General features: G+C 41.1%; 1 protein-coding gene across 6 annotated transcripts in view; it reads left to right on the plus strand.

Annotated features, from left to right (window-relative positions):
* The window catches only part of SLC20A2 (solute carrier family 20 member 2), a 113,140-nt gene that overhangs the window by 44,617 nt on the left and 51,908 nt on the right, over positions 1-16,615 (plus strand). For 5 of the 6 annotated variants that reach the window (XM_055138218.1, XM_055138284.1, XM_055138479.1 and 2 more), the window contains 2 exons: positions 11,784-12,336; positions 16,474-16,614. In XM_055138218.1, coding sequence (XP_054994193.1) covers positions 12,048-12,336; positions 16,474-16,614 — 430 coding nt within the window. In that variant the 5' untranslated portion in view covers positions 11,784-12,047. Of the gene's footprint in view, positions 1-11,783; positions 12,337-13,341; positions 13,475-16,473; position 16,615 lie in introns of those variants that run through there. The other variant, XM_055138540.1, reaches the window with a different exon arrangement.

Here is a 16,615-nt window from a genome sequence, read left to right on the forward strand (position 1 = left end):
TTTTTCTTCTCCAGCTTTCACTGCTGCCTAAAAACTTTAGCTTAGTAACGTCTGGAATGATAGCAAGAGCTATGGGGCTGTAAGTTAGGCATGGAAAAGAGTTAAGATAATAATAATCTCCAGCTCTTAATTCTCCTATTTATATTAATGTCTAATAATGGAATATGTAATAGTAATCAATTTGTTTATTGTATCATTCATATTTTTATTTAGCTCCCACTATAATCAGAACAAAATGAGAAAATAAGTATGTGAGCACCAAGATATCTATTTACATGCTTGGTTCCATTTTAGATGGTGACTGAAGGGAAAGTATTTCCCTAATATAGCTCCAGGAACTTAGCCAAACAGTTCAACACTTCAGGGCACAGGATTGGAACAAGTGCTCCTAGCTCTGCCATTTGATAGAAGTAATTTGTTAGTGATTTGTCCATGAAAATGAATTGTTTTGTTTTGTCATGGATTATAAGAAATAAAGTTCAGAGACTATCTGGGAGTAACCTTTGGTGATGCATAGAGAAAGGGGAAAGTGCATGGAGGCCATTTCTGTCTCTGAGAGGGACTAAATGCAGAAACCTCGGCAGTTCTTGTCCTTGCTTTGAAAGAGGCTATGCCTCCAACTTTCCAGCAAGCTGGTAACAATCTGCTTTTAAAGTCTCTGTCTCAGGTAATTCCACATTTCTGATGGGAGCTTAATTTAGTTCATCACAATGAGCGCTTGCAGTTTTTCTCCTGAATGTAATCTTTTTGTAACAATGAAAGACTGTTGGCTACATCTGCAAATTAGATAAAGAGTAGCTGATATATTTCTCCCTGTAGTGACTTTTTCATGGAATCACTGAATTACAAATTCTAAAAAAGAAATAATAAATACAAACTTTCTTCCCATAACCCAAATGAAGTCAGACTCCACTTCAGCTTCTCCAAGGAAATAGTACTTATAGTTTCTGAGGCATCAATAATTTCTTAAAATCGTTTGCCTTGCACGCAGCTGACCCGGGTTCAATCCCCGGCATCCTTTATGGTCCCCCAAGACCCCAAGGAGTAATTCCTGAATGCAGAGCCAGGAGTAACCCCCGAGCATTGCTGGGTGTGACCTAAAATGCAAAAAAAAAATTTGTTTAATAAATAATTAAAAACGGCTTTTCTTGTAAGTCATGTAGGATCTTCTAAACCTTTTAATTCAAATTATCCTAATTAAATAATCTCACCTCATTTTTGCTTTATATTTCTTTATACTTAGAAAAATATGTTTACTCAATAGATTTGACTGCTACTCCAGAGAACAAGAGGCTGTGTAGAAAAACATCTAACACAAATGTTTTAAGATCCAGAAAGAAAGAAATTTAAATGTCAGAATGACAAAAATGCAGAAGGCCAAGTGGCTATCCCAAGACAGGGCTTGGAGAAGGAGAGAGGACAGAAGGCCTGCGGCCACCCTGTCTGCAGTGGAAACTTTAGACAGCACAAAAATAAGCTTGTCTATATTCCATAAACTCACCGGGACTGTTGACTGCCCCAGTCAGGAGAGGGTCAGAGAATTCCAGCCCCTCCCAGAGCAGGACAGCCCTGTTGCTCTTGCTTCACGCTGAACTGCCTATTTTCCAGGCTGCCTGGGCTTTCCAGGTTGATCTAGAATGAAAGAAAGGGTTTCCCCATGATAAAAGCAGTAATTTCTCGTGGTAGAAAACATTGAATAATACCCAATAAAATGTAAAGAAGACCTAGAGAGAGCTGCATTTAATTTTGGCATGCCTTGCATGTCTTGCTGGTAGGGCATTTGTAAATAATGAGGGCATATGGTACATGCCACTGTTACTCATTTAGTTACGTTATGTCATGAAGAACTCCAGTCAGCTCTATATTACATGGTCATTTACTTTAGTCATTTAGAAGTTACTGATATTTTCTCAGCCACCCTCTTTTCTGGGCTGGAGCAATAGCACAGAAGGTAGGGTGTTTGCCTTGTACATGGCCTACCCAGGTTCGATTCCTCCGCCCCTCTCAGAGAGCCTGGCAAGCTACCGAGAGTATCTCACCCGCACGGCAGAGCCTGGCAAGCTACCCGTGGTGTATTCAATATGCCAAAAACAGTAACAGCAAATCTCAAAAATGTTACCAGTGCCCGTTTGAGCAAATCGATGAGGAACGGGATGACAGTGATACAGTAATACCCTCTTTTCTAGGGACAGAAGAACCATTTTCTTTCTCCTGACCATAAACATCAGAACTTGTTCATATCTCAAAATATTGGCTAACTTTTTGAACTTTGAGGTTAATAGCCTAAAGAATGCCTATCCACTGCCTGAATGCTTCTTGTTCAAGACAGAGTTCTGCTGGGACGGCCATGCTTCTGACCCAGCCTGGTAGGTGCACAGGTTCCATTTCCCATATGAAAATCAACACTTACTTACTTTGAACTGTATGTATCTTTATACCTGTCCTTACAGGTGGAACCAATGAGAGTTTTATAATTGCTGGCTCATACTCTACTCCCCTCCTTGAAGGTGAATTTCATCTGGCCTTTAGAATAGGAAGTGTCGTGATTATCTTCCACCTATGGCCCTTCATAAGAGTGATTTCCAGGGGGACTATTTCTGTGGTTCTAGCTCGACCTCTGGCCACAGTGTGGCCACTCTTTGCTTTCCTCTATTGGAGTGTCAGCCTCTGCCATGATGGAAACACAGGTCAGTCACGTGACCCAGCTACAGGACTCCTGCTCCCAGAGGGTCATGTCTGGTCCCTTTCTGTGAAGCATTCTACTTGCAGTCCTAAGTCAGTCATCACTTTTAACTGATCTTCATTTGCTCTTTGCATTTTGAGGTCATTGTTTTATGCAAAGTCTGATAACCTGTCTCCAAGCCCTTCCTCATTTGGTTGATCTGGCCAGTTTTGGGTCCTTAGACAGAATGTTTCTTATTTCATTTAATAATTCTTCTTTCAATTTATATAGCTTACTCTCGAGAATTAGTGAGAAGGAAGCAATGTGGGAACGAAAATTGCAGAAAATTAATATTATCATTCATAATCAAGATTTTTCTTTTCAGCTTCACTGAGGTTTAATTGGCAAATGAAAGTGTAAGATACTTGCAGTATATGTCATGGTGCTATGTATACGTTATGATAGGATTCCTGCCACCTATTTTAATTAATATATTCATTACCTCATATATGCTAATGTTTTTCAATAATTTCTCTCAGAATATAATACATATAGAATAAAGCTCACACACTACATTGTATTTAGTTTTATGAGTTTTGAAACATACCCAGTAGGGTAACTGCCACCTTACTCAAACAAAGTTCCTGTGTAGACATGTTTATTCATTCTGCAGCAACTGTGGGTGTGATGGTAAACTTTTGCTTCACTCTGTTAGAAATTTCACATTGTTCTCCAAAGTGTACTACTGTGTGTGTGTGTTCTCATAGAACCTTTTAGAGTTTCTTTTTTCTTACCTTTTCACTCCCCTCCACCCCTAAAAGTACCTGTGCCTTACAATAGATATTGATCTTTAACCATGGACAAGGCCACAGTTGGCATTGAAAGGAAGACTGGCAGAACTAGAGGAAAGTGGACTGAGGATTTCTGCCTGGCTGCTAGAGGAGGTGGGGAGCATCAGAGAGAAAAAGAGCATTCTAGAAAGAATTTGGGACTTTGGTTTGTTATTCTTCCTGTGGCTCCAGTGGTACCAATACCTTCAAATTGCTGGAGGCTAAAAACAATTTAAAAGACACTTCTGTTTGCAGTAAATTTTATTTTAACAGTAGTTCTGCAATATATAAATAAATATGTAAATACATACATTGTTACTATTGCCATTGTACAGATTTTTTTGGAGTGGGGGCAGTAGAGAGGGTCTGATCTCCCAAGCAGTGCTCAAACAACCTGGACTCCTTCAGTGCTGGGAATTACCTGGTCCCCTCTGTCGGTATTCAGGAACCCTCAGGACCACATCTGGGCCAAATCAGGCTTAACTGTATGCAAGGCATGTGCCTTCACTCCTGTACTATCTCCCTGACCCCTGTTATACATATGTTGAAGTGAGGTTTAGATGGTGTACCTGACTTCCCCAATGTTATATGGATGTTTAGCACCGGAATTGTTCAGTGTAACACTTCTAGGTAATAGCAAGGCTGAGATTATGCTTCAAGCTCTTTGGCATTGCCTCAGGACATTGTCTTCTAATAATAGCAGTCATCATGTATTGGTTCCCAACACTGAGCACAGATTCCATGTTGAGTCCCATTTATTCACATTTTCAGATCAATCATTTATTTGACTTATCTGGAGTTGTGTAGCCAGATACTCCCTGGCCTCGAATGGACTAAGATCTCTGAGTATTGGTGCTTTTTCATCTTCTCCATGTAGGAGGACAAATATACCCTTTTTGATAGAATTATAAATGAGGGCCACAGTTTGGGCAGTACCTAGTACACTGGAAATGGCACCCAGATAATGCAAAGAGTGTCTTGAGGCCACTCCTGGAAAGACTCAGCCAATCAGTGCTCAGGCCTCACCATGTGATAGTCCCAGAAGGGGTTGAGGACTCCCAAACCAGAACCAGCTGTACTCAGTTATCTCCATGGCCCTACACTGGATTTTAAACCTGCAGCTTTTCACTTGAAGGTTTTACTTCTTTACTATCAGGCTATCAACTTTGTATTCCCTTTATTCCTATGATTTTTTGTTTTTGTTTTTGTCCCTGTGCCCAGCTGGGCCTGACATTGGGCCTGGCCTTGCCCTCTGATGTTCTCTTCCTACTCTGCTCATCTTCATCCTTCCTTGCTTCTTCCTAGTCAGAATTCGTCAGCTTTTCTCCTGCGTTCCCATAGATTGTTCTGTGCACTTATTGTTAAAGGTAGTGAACGCAAGTCTCAGAGCTATTCTGGCAATGTTTCAGTGTTTATCATTAGTGTGAAAACAGGAATTTTAATCGTATCTTCATGAATATACTTTTACTCTTTTATTGGATTGTAGCTGTCATCGATAATATATTCATTTCTGTGGTAAAACATAATCATTCAACATAGATAGTTCAGAGAAATCACCACAGAAATCCAGTTCACATTTAACATCCATCCATACTAATGATTTTTTTCCTGGTGATGAAAAATTTCATTGACAGAGGAACCCAGGTCTGCTGGACCCGTGGCTGAGATCTCCAAGCCTGCACAGATTGGGACTGGGCCTCCTCCACCCAGATCCCCAGTAGCTTGGCAGTCACACCCACAAACTGCCCCCAGCACCATGTAATCTCTTCAATGGCCAAGATCCAGAGACTATAAAAGAAAGCTCTCCCGGAAGAGAATGATGCAGAATCTCGCACGGCAGAGCCTGGCAAGCTACCCATGGCATATTCAACATACCAAAAGCAGTAACAATAATGGGCTTCATTCCCCTGAATGCGACAGGGACGGTGGAGACATTACTGGCGCCCGCTTGAGCAAATCGATGAGCAACAGAATGATAGTGATACAGTAATGAAAAATTTCTATAGGAAGATCAGGAGTCCTGGGTCCCATTTCTGGCATCTCACAGTACCCTGAGCACTTCCAGGAATGGCCTTTAAAGCAAATCAAACCAATCAAACAAAAATGAATGATATTGTTAATAAGGATTCCCTATGACAAGATCTACATCATGAATGTTATCAAAAATTAAAAGGACATTGATATGAAGATCAATTTTTTCATATTTCTAAGTCTCAGAATTGAAGATTCAACCCGAGCTTCCAAGAAAGAAGGTGGAAACAGAATGTGGCTTAGAGGAGGCACTGGAAAATCACTTCAGAATACCGGGGCCCCTCAACCTGCTTTGGGGAGAAATTGATTAGTGAAATCTTTTTTTTTTTTTTTGGTTTTTGGGTCACACCCGGCGATGCACAGGGGTTACTCCTGGCTCTTCACTCAGGAATTACCCCTGGCAGTGCTCAGGGGACCATATGGGACGCTGGGATTAGAACCCGGGTCGGCCGCGTGCAAGGCAAACGCCCTACCCGCTGTGCTATCGCTCCAGCCCAAGATTAGTGAAATCTTAGGCACAGCTCCTCAAGCAGAATTACACACAGAAAGGAGGCTGACATAGATCGGCCTCCAGCTGAAGGTACCCTGGAAGAGTCAGAAGCTCAGATTGACCTCTGATCAGGAGCTCAGTGGGTAGCACTAAGAGAGGGTGACAAGGGCTGAGCAGAAAGGTGGAGTGTTTTTGGGCAAGGTGGGCCAAAACAAGTCAGCTGTGTACCTGGGAGGTCAGGGATCATCTTGGGTGTGACCCTGGCAACATTCCAGAGCTGGGACTTTTCACCCACACCCCTTTCTGCATAAATGTCCTGAACAGGGGCTGGAGTGATAGAGCACAGCGGGTAGGGCGTTTGCCTTGCACGCGGCCGACCCGGGTTCAAATCCCAGCATCCCATATGGTCCCCTGAGCACCACCAGGAGTAATTCCTGAGTGCATGAGCCAGGAGTGACCCCTGTGCATTGCTGGATGTGACCCAAAAAGCAAAAAAAAAAAAAAAAAAGTCCTAAACAACACCCCTGTGTTTAAACAATATACAAAGCTGCCTAAAATATTCTGAGAATATTTTCAGTTGTTTATTAAACTTTCAGATTTCTAGTGGGAATCAAAGAATATTGGGTAGACTTGAAACAAAGGCTTAGAAAGGAAAGTGTAGGAAGAGAATCATGGGCACCTACCTCAGAAGTCCTGCCTGCACACCTGCGGGCGGAGGAGAGCCAGGCAAGAGTCTGGGAACAGACATGGTAGCAGCTTAGGCTGAAAGCCTAGAAGTTTGTTCAAAAGTCATTGCAAGTACTAAGAAAAGGAAGCGTACTACTGAAACCTCTTTGTCCTTCTTAATTAATTCAAAACACTCTTTGATCTCTCCCTCAAATCCAAAAGTTTGGTGGCTTTGAAATTGAAGGATATCTTGTGACCTTCAGTCTTTGAATCCCAATCATACAAGAAACATAGGAGGAAGGAGAGCAAGCAAAGCTTGTTCCAGTTCTCCTTCATGACTTTTTTTCTTTTTAAGTTTATGTTTTAAATTGACTATAATTAAGGTCAGACTTTTCCAGTGATTTTGACATTTGTTGCCTTGGCATCCAGTCACCTTACTTCACCACCAAAGAGTGCACAGGAGCACTCACACAGCGATGGGTCAAGGTGGTTCTGAAAAGGCCCTTCTAGGAGACTTAGAAAGACTTGCAAGAGAATGGGCATTTCTGCTGATGCTTTTTATCAGACTTTTGGGAAATCCTGTTTCCAAGCTACATGATTTCTATTAACTCAATGTATCGATCTTTTCTATTAATGGCCTTTAATATTTTGTCTCAATTTACCTGTTCCATTATAAATATTTGCCAGGATTTTTTTCATTGTTTCAATTTTTACATTCACGTTATTTCATTTTGATACGAGATAGGGGACTAATTTTTTGGTTTGGGTAGTGTCAAGGACAGGACCCAGGGCCTTGCACATGTGAAGCAAATGGACTCCTTTGCCACATCTCAGCCCAGGAGCCTAATATGGCTCTTTCAGATATTTAGCACTTAGAATAAGGGTGCCACTCCCCCAGTGGTTTGATCCCACATCAAAAAAACAACTTTCAAACATCCAGCACTCTGATATGTTGAACATAGTCAGATGCCACCTACTCGGAACTGAGGCTTTCTGCATTCTGGCTAAATTACCAGATTGGCCTTCTGTACTGTGATCTTGCAGACCACTGGTTTGGTTTTAACAGCACTGGCATCTTGCTCTGTACAATAGAGTGTGTAGTTATTCAAGTACTTTGTTTTATTTTGCTTGTGGTAAATGAAAATTAATGGGGAAGGAGGAATATCAAGTTGTTATTTATTAAAAGTAGACTTGATATAATACCAGATCAGTATCACTTAGTTTCAAAGAAAGTGACAAGTTTTTCTCTTTAACTGAGGCTTATTGCACTTAAGTTACCTGAGGAAATGAATGTGAAGTAGAAAAGGAACATAGACATGATTGTGAAAGTAAGTTATGTTGGATCATATATGTGGGAGTGGTATTGATTTGGAATAGGCCCAAAGCTATAAAGATCAGGTGAAAAACTTCTCCAAGCAAAACTGAGCAGGGGACATACTGCATTGGTGCTTTTCTGTTCTCCTGCAACTATTCCCTGTTATCATATAAACCATCCTACCACCTGAAAAGATCAGAAGCAAACTGAAAATAATGCAAGACAATAGAGAACTGTCTAACCTCAGCTCTCTGCTCTTGGCTCCCCAGTACATATCTCCCCAAGCCCTAGTGACTAGCCCCTGAAATGCCTCCTTCAGTCACTTCTCTTGGCTTAGCAGCTCTCCTGGCCAGGACACCTCGGTGTGTACCACAACCACCCTCAGGACTCAAAAGTAGACTCTCTACACTCCTTCTTTTTTCTATTTTTTTTTCCTTTTTGGGGTCACACCCAACGATGCACAAGGGTTACTCCTGGCTCTTCACTCAGGAATTACTCCTGCGGTGCTCAGGGGACCATATGGGCTGCTGGGAATCAAACATGGGTTGGTCGCGTGCAAGGCAAGTGCCCTACTGACTGTATTCCAGACCCTCATTCTTTTTTCCCACTCCTTTTCTATCCTGCTGCCAGAATCCCCTCTCGTAATGGGGAAATCTGGTCCTATCTGAAAATTAAAATCCATTCAAGGCACCCCATTATTGATCCCATGGCTACTGTCTTTGAGGTGCCCCCCAACTTGCATGGAGGCTTCCTCCTCACGGATGGTCAGGAAAGTGCCTGGAGTGAACTCCTGCCTCCTGGGAATGCAGCGGGCCTCCCCTGTACTCAGAAAGCACTTGCCGTGCTTGCTCTGTTCTTAGGACCCTGGTGCATGCCTCCTTCCCTCACTGGTCCGGAAGCTTCCTGTGCTGGCCCCTCGCCACCCTTCATCCTTGACTCCTAGGGACAACATAGAGGAGAATCTCAAATACCTTTTGGGTGTTCTCATTAGCCTGATGGCAGCCTACCCTGAGAAGATCCCTTCCAGATTCCTTTGTACTGTGTAGACAGATCACATTGTTGAGAGTACTCTTAGGCTGGCTCCTCAATACTTCTAAGCCCATGTCCCCTTGAACACACCTCCTGCTTGCTTGTCTCGGTCTCTTTACCAGCTTTTTCCATTATGGAGAGTTGTGTTCTCTCCCAAACACGTACTTTCTTTCCCCTCACATCTAAGTAAGTTTCAATAAAAACAATCATGCTTCTTTCATGCGCACATACATGCTTTTTAATTCTTTGTTTTCTTTCACAAATTTGATGTGCCATCATACTTAAAGAACACTGCTTTTGTGGAAGGTTTGATCTGGCCTTTCAAGTAGCCTTTTCATTTGTCTCACTTGAAATCTGAGTCTCCAGAGTTACATAGACTATACATCTCAGGAAATGACAAGATCACACACTGTCAATTTCCTGTTTCGTTGTGTTTCCATAGCATTTACATAGGTGGTGTTCAATATATATTTATTGCTTGTTATTTTAATTTGAAAGTAGTTTATAATACTAGTATGTGTTTTGGGAAGGAAATGAAAAACTCATCTATAATACTACCATTCAAACTCAAGCACGGTTATAATTTTAGTGTTTTATCTTCTGATCTTTTCAGTTAACATTTTTTTAAATTAGGCAACATGCCCAGCAGCACTCCAGAGATCCCAAGGCACACCCAGCAGTGCTCAAGAGTCACCAGAGTTATACATTGAAGGTTTGCGGCGCGGCATGCCAAGGGATCCATGCTAGTTTGTCCTTTACCACTTGGGCTATCTGCCCAGCTTTTTGATGATTTTTTAATATTGCCAGAATCACAATGAATATTGAAATTTTGTGTTCTCTTTTCTCGCTAAATAGTCTTAGTGTTGACTGATATTATATTACCTAGGACATAACATATGAGCCTAACTTATTCAATTCAGTCATTTTTGATTGAGTCACATAGGAGAAACAGCTGAGTGGGCTGTAGTAGAGGCTCTGCATGTTGGAAATGGTTCAGTCCTGGTCACCACATGATCCCATGAGCACCACTAGGAATAACCCCTGAGCACTGGCATATGTGACCCCCAAATAAAGAATCACTGTGCTAGGTGCTATTGTATATTTCAAAATGATTTTAAAAAATTAGGTACAGGGGCTGGAGAGATAGCACAGCGGGTAGGGCGTTTGCCTTGCACGCGACCGACCCGGGTTCAAATCCCAGCAACCCATATGGTCCCCTGAGCACGGCTAGGGGTAATTCCTGAGTGCAAAGCCAGGAGTAACCCCTGTGCATCGCCAGGTATGACCCAAAAAGAAAAAAAAAATTAGGTACAGATTTGGTACTTTGATAGACACAGAATTTGGGGTACTTATAATCACAGAACATTGTTTGAAAAAATACCGTACTGAAAAGGTAAAAAAAATACCTTATTTTTACGCTAGGAATATATTTAATTTGTGACATCTCCTCTTCATTCTAGAGGGAAGAATATGCAAGGCTTTCCTTCATTTGCTTAATAGCTTCTTTCTTCATTTATTCAGCAAATTTATTAGGGCTTACACATGCAAGGCAGAGGTCTAGACCGGACATAAAGCTATGAACCACAAAGTCCCTGTAACCTGATGAGAGGAGTAAACTAGTAAATGAGTGAATTAATGTAAAAACAAATGGTGTGATAAGCAGAAAAGTAAATAAGGATAACAGTGATGGATCATAGCATGTGTGTTGGGGGTGGGGAGGAACAATTCCATTTTTGAAAGGTCATGAAAGGTCCTGATGGTGACGTTTGCGCCCAGACTTAGGTAGCATGAGGAGTGAGCTGTGCAGCTGACCCAGAAATGTTTGCTGGCAGATGGAGACAGAGGTAGAAAGGCTCTGACGTGAGCCTACATGGTGTTTTCAAGGAATTGCAAGGACCTTGGAGGAAAGGAGAGGGGCTGAAGCCATGTCTTTATGAGACCATGAGCTTTCCTTCTGAGAGGGGAAGTAAGTAAACAAGTGAGGTGGCCCAATCCGATATGAACTGGCTTGCTTTTGTTATCTAGCCTCCTCCAGTCCGTCAGTCAGGCCCTCCGTGCCCACCTTTGTTACCCTCTAGGTGAGTTACTTTGTTTCATGGGAGGCACATCCAGTGGTGCTCAGGACTTATTCCTGGCTCTTATCTTAGGGATCACTCCTGGCAGCCTCCGGGTTCGAACCCAGGTCAGTCATGTGCAAGGCAAATGCCCTACCTGCTGTACTATCACTCTTGCCCCTGGATGAGTCACTTTCTTCCCAAACCTGTAAACTTACTTTTAGACACATGTGTAATATGCTCCTAATTTATCATTGTTTAATGCATCCAAACACGGGTAGATGAGTTACCATTGCCCAGGGTGTGACACAATCACTTATGTTAATCGGTACTCCCAGAAATTGGGCAGACCACGTATTTGAAGAACCGTACAAGTGAATTTCTGATTGATTTATCTTTTTCTCTTCTGAGGCTTTTTTATTCTTTCTGGAAATAACAGCTGCCTATATTTGTTCAAACTGCTGAAAACCAAACACTGTGACACTCTCTCCCTCTTAGTATACAGGCTGCTTCAGTTGCGGGGTGCCGGCAGTCAGCCAGAGGGTGGGATTGAGTGTGTCAGCCCAATTATTAGATTCCTTGAGTTGTTTTATGTCACAATCCAAAGTTAATCTCATTAGTAGGCTTAAAACATTTATTTTTGAAAAAACAAACTGTTACAGGTTATTTAGGGTAATTGATTTCCTTTTGTTTCTTTCTGTTACAGGAGAAGACATCACAGCTTTCCCAGAGTGGGAGGAAAAATATGGAATGTCTTTCACTGCTGACTGAACATAACCAAATGAACTGTACTGACAGTAGTTTGAAAACCAGCAGTTAGCAGTTTGTTCAGGCTCTAACATTGTCCAGCACTTCCCAGAGCAAACGCACTGTTTACAAGAACTCTCGGCCTTACGACGTTTAGAACCTCAAGCTTTGTTTATTTAAAATATTTCTGCAAAAGACAAGTACCTGGAGCCCACTTTCCAAAATGGCCATGGATGAATATTTGTGGATGGTCATTTTAGGTTTTATCATAGCTTTTATCTTGGCATTTTCTGTGGGTGCAAATGATGTTGCCAATTCATTCGGTACAGCCGTGGGCTCTGGTGTGGTGACTTTGAGGCAGGCATGCATTTTGGCTTCAATATTTGAAACCACTGGCTCTGTATTATTGGGAGCCAAAGTAGGAGAGACCATTCGAAAAGGTATCATTGATGTGAACCTATACAACAACACTGTAGAAACACTAATGGCTGGGGAAGTTAGTGCAATGGTTGGTAAGTAACAATGTTCTTTATGTGATGTCTGGCCTACTTCCTATACTTTTGCCATACCCATAAATGTGAAATTTCCTCTCATAAAAAAATTGTGTTTCACACTTCTGTGGATCTTATTAAGATTCTATTTTGATTTTTCTTGTGCTTTTAATTGGATTATAATTTTTGTAGGTGTTGAAAATCAAACATTTGGGCCAGATAGTATAGCACGTAGGCACTCAGAAAGAAGCCTTAATACCACTTGGTGTGGCCATGAAAAAAAGACAAAGAAAAGCAAACTTAAATATTGATTTTCTCAAGTTTTTAGGAAACTTGATTGTTAATATAGATTTTGATTAAGTGAGGACTTTTCATAAAATACAGCAAATAAAAGTAGAGTAGTTCTTTGTCATTTCAAAGTTATTTGAAAGTTACAGAAGAAAGAACACTGCTAGGTAAATGTATTTGAAAAGTTTATGAGATTTCCTGGAGGGTTTATTTATACTTTTGTAGATTTTTCATCATTTAGAATGCAGTGTTTTGAGCATTTAGATGCCAAAAATCCATATTAATTAATAAATCTTTTTGTATTCTCCATTTAAGACAAAGCAGTTACCAAATGAATCTTAAGTGCTTATGTTTCAAGAAATTCTAGACCTCTATGTTATTTATAATCTTTTGTAAGCTTTTGTTTTGAGTTTCTGATTCTACCTCTAGGAGCTCCATTTGGAATGTTTATTTTGTTTTCCAGCCAACAGATCATTTGTGTGTCAACTATTTACAGTATGACCTTTCATTGGTAGTCTCCAGTTGTCCAGATGAAAGAGAAGTGTTAAGGGCCATGAACTATGTTAATAAGCAGATGGACTGGTGGGACAGCATGAATCCTCTCCTGCCCAAAGGGGCCTTAGGCTGAAGCACTGTGGGGCAGACTTCACTTACTGACCCTACTACAACTGAACAGGAAGTTGCAGGCAAAAATGCCTTCAGTGTAGCTGACAGGACTCTTTCTCTGCTTGCCTCTAGGGAGAGATGACGTCACAGCAGACAGCTGATCTATACGGGTATTTGGTTAGGGAGAAGAGGGTTAGAGAGGAGTTCCACCACCTTCTGCTTTCAACAGGACATCTCCTTTGTAGGACGAGTCCTGCAGTAGGAGGTAAGATGCTGGTATACCAAGAATACAGGTCCCTAGTTATTTTTTGTCATTAGTGTTTCTTAAATACTCAGTATGCAGAGATTATTGGACAAGTTTAAGATATGGCATCTTCTTCTGTTAAAGGAAGTTTCAGTAGATGATATATTATGAAATAAATATAATTAAGCATAATAGACTACCACTATATACTTAGGAATTGATACTTAATATCTTGTGTTTAAAGATGGAATGAATTTACTTATTCTGATTGGGCACATATTTCTCATCATAGACATATGTGAAATTCTTTTAGAAAGTTAGTTCTTTATCAGATTTACCCTTGATAAACTGATATAGATGATTTGACCCTTTTAAGCTGAGGTTGAGATTTTTCCGGTCAGGACATGTTGGAAGTAGGGTAGAAATGAAGAAAAATACTAATTAAATTAAATTTCAACAAGAATTTCTCTTTTCACTGGATGAGTTTTTAGGAATGTTTGTCAAAAAGATATGTTAGTGAGCCAATTCTGGGACCCTTCAGTGGATAGCTGGTCACTGCCAACTCTCACATACATTGTACCTTGTCCAGTTTTTAAATTTTCTCACCCCTGGCCTTTGGCTCTTAACTGAAAGAAGGAAGAATACTTATCTAAACTAGAATTTTGGTTAACCAAGTCAATTTGAGTTTTGCTTGAATAACTTGATTTTGTTTACTTTGGTTTCTTTCTTTTTTCTTCTTTTTAGTATGTGGTTAGATGAACCTCAAAGCCTGTTTTCTTGAGTATTTATAAGAGTTACCTAAATTTTAAAAAGTGGGTTACTTGCAACTGTGAGCTCTGTAAATGTAAGAAGTTAGGATAATTATTATTGGCTGGAACCAAGCTGATTCTGTTCAGATGCCAGGATTCTCCCATTCTCCTCTTCCAAACTCAATATTCATTTCTTCTCTCCCTTCCATCTTTCCTATCCTTTTATCCTATTTGCTTTTTTTCTTTTGAAATTTCTCCACAAGCTCATGGGCCTCTGTGCTTTCTGACAGAATATGGTAGCATTCACGTTGGTTGTGTAGAGAGATTGTTGGTGCCAGTTAAACTTACTGAACAAGTTATCTTTGGGGACTCTTGCTCAGTCCTGAAGTATTATTGTTCATAGTATAAAACCAATGGTTCCAGAAATCTCCTGTGAATTAAAAAATTTGCATTTTCACATGGAAAAAAGTCCTCAGTAGTTGAAACAAGCATCTTCTTGAACTTCCATGCTCGGAAGAGCACAGACTCCTCCAGCCTGGACACCTGTTCCCTGCCTGTGTTTACACGTGCCACCTTCCCAGGACCCTGTTGCCTCAGAGACACCCATCTTTCCCCCCACTTTCCCTCAGTTTGTCTTATATCCTTATTCCATGCTTACTTTCTTTTCTCTTTGTAGGGGCCATTATCTCAGGTGAAAGGTCTTTTTTTTCCTTACAGTTTTCTTCATATTAATGTACTCCCATGTGCCTGGAGAAATTCCTGAGGTTGAGACCTCTTACCTCTCTCACTGGTGAGGCGCAAAGTTTTTCCTTTCCCCTCCTTGCAGCCACACCTTCATCTCTCCCTGCTGGCCTGCTCTCTTCCCTTCTCCCCTCCCTCCACAGACTCCCCACTTTTATGACAAACCCTTCTGCTCTAGGACTTGTGCTCTAGAGTCAGCCAGAGCAAGGATAGCAGCTTTCAGGAAGGAAAATTTCATGGTCTGAATGCAGATGGGTGAGTTTATACCATTCTTGAAACATCACACAATTTTTTAACTTTGACAAGAATATACATCGTCACATTTGTTTTTCTTCTCCATGAAACATGCTCTGACTTCTGACTTTATTATTAAAACAACCTATTCCCCAAGGAGCCCAGGACTTAGATGTGAAGGTTTCAGGAATCATCCCTAGGGAAGCCCAGGTGCCACCATGGAGCCTGACACTGGTTTGGCAGCACATGACTGGCCCCTTCTCCTCTCAACACATGCCACAGTGATAGACACATGGTCACTGCCCAAAGGTCAGCTTGTGCTGGGCTGAGGGAGCAGCTGTCAGCAAGGTTTCATACACTGGAGCTGTGAGGCCTTCAGTGACCCCCTGGAACTCTGATAGTCTTCCGGAAAATGCCAGGGGTCTACTTTAAAAGTTTTTCTACTGCCAGGCAACCAGATTTCAAGAATTAACATTTGAGATTAATAATGTGGCCTGCTTCTCAGCCAAACCCTTTGTTCCCTTACAGTTCTATAGGAGCTTGTCAACAACCATTTCTGAAAATGATCTTTCCCAGCTGATGCTTTTAATACTCACTGAAAAATTTGATCTGCTTATGAAAATATCTGAAGTGAACTGTAGCCTAGAAAAATATTAAGCCTGGAAAAGAATGGTGAAATTGAGTGAAAAAGACACAAGGCCAAAGCTAAGGGGTTCAACAAAGTAGAAGGCTTGAGAGAGCAAAGCTTCCAACCAATCTAAGAACTGATGTCCAACCTAGTGTTAAGACTCACTTCTCACAATAAAGACTGAAATCAGAACATAACACGGTGTCACTCTCTCTTACAGACTGACGGGACATGGCCAGTGTCTTGATCCCCTCATTCTGGGTCTTGGAGACATAGTGAGAGGATCTTTTCTAATGTGGAGCCTTTCTTGTTTCTTTGGCTTTATCATTCTTTAATATCGTGCTTGGTCTAGGCTACACTTCACCCAAAAACAACTTTATCATCAGCACACTTACCTAAGTGTGACAAAGGCCAGTGAAAAACGGGCATTCTCTAAAACCCTTTAATACTTTTCTTTAAACAAATTATTGTTACTCCTTCAGTATTGAAGAATGTTCAGTTGAGTAAAAAAAAACTGACTGATTTTTATCAGGACTTTAGTGTTTGGTAATAGTATACACAGGTCAGTATTGTTACGGAGATCAGTAATTTAGATTTCTTCCTATGGTGGGTACTTAAGATATTCTGTATATGACTTTTTCTTTCTTTCTCCATCTTTTAACCTTTAGGCTCAGCTGTTTGGCAGCTGATTGCATCCTTCCTGAGACTTCCAATCTCAGGAACTCACTGCATCGTCGGTTCCACCATTGGATTCTCACTTGTTGCCATTGGCACCAAAGGTGTGCAGTGGATGGAACTTGTCAAGATTGG

The sequence above is a fragment of the Sorex araneus genome, chromosome 1 (assembly GCF_027595985.1).
Source record: "Sorex araneus isolate mSorAra2 chromosome 1, mSorAra2.pri, whole genome shotgun sequence".
NCBI lineage: Eukaryota > Metazoa > Chordata > Mammalia > Eulipotyphla > Soricidae > Sorex > Sorex araneus.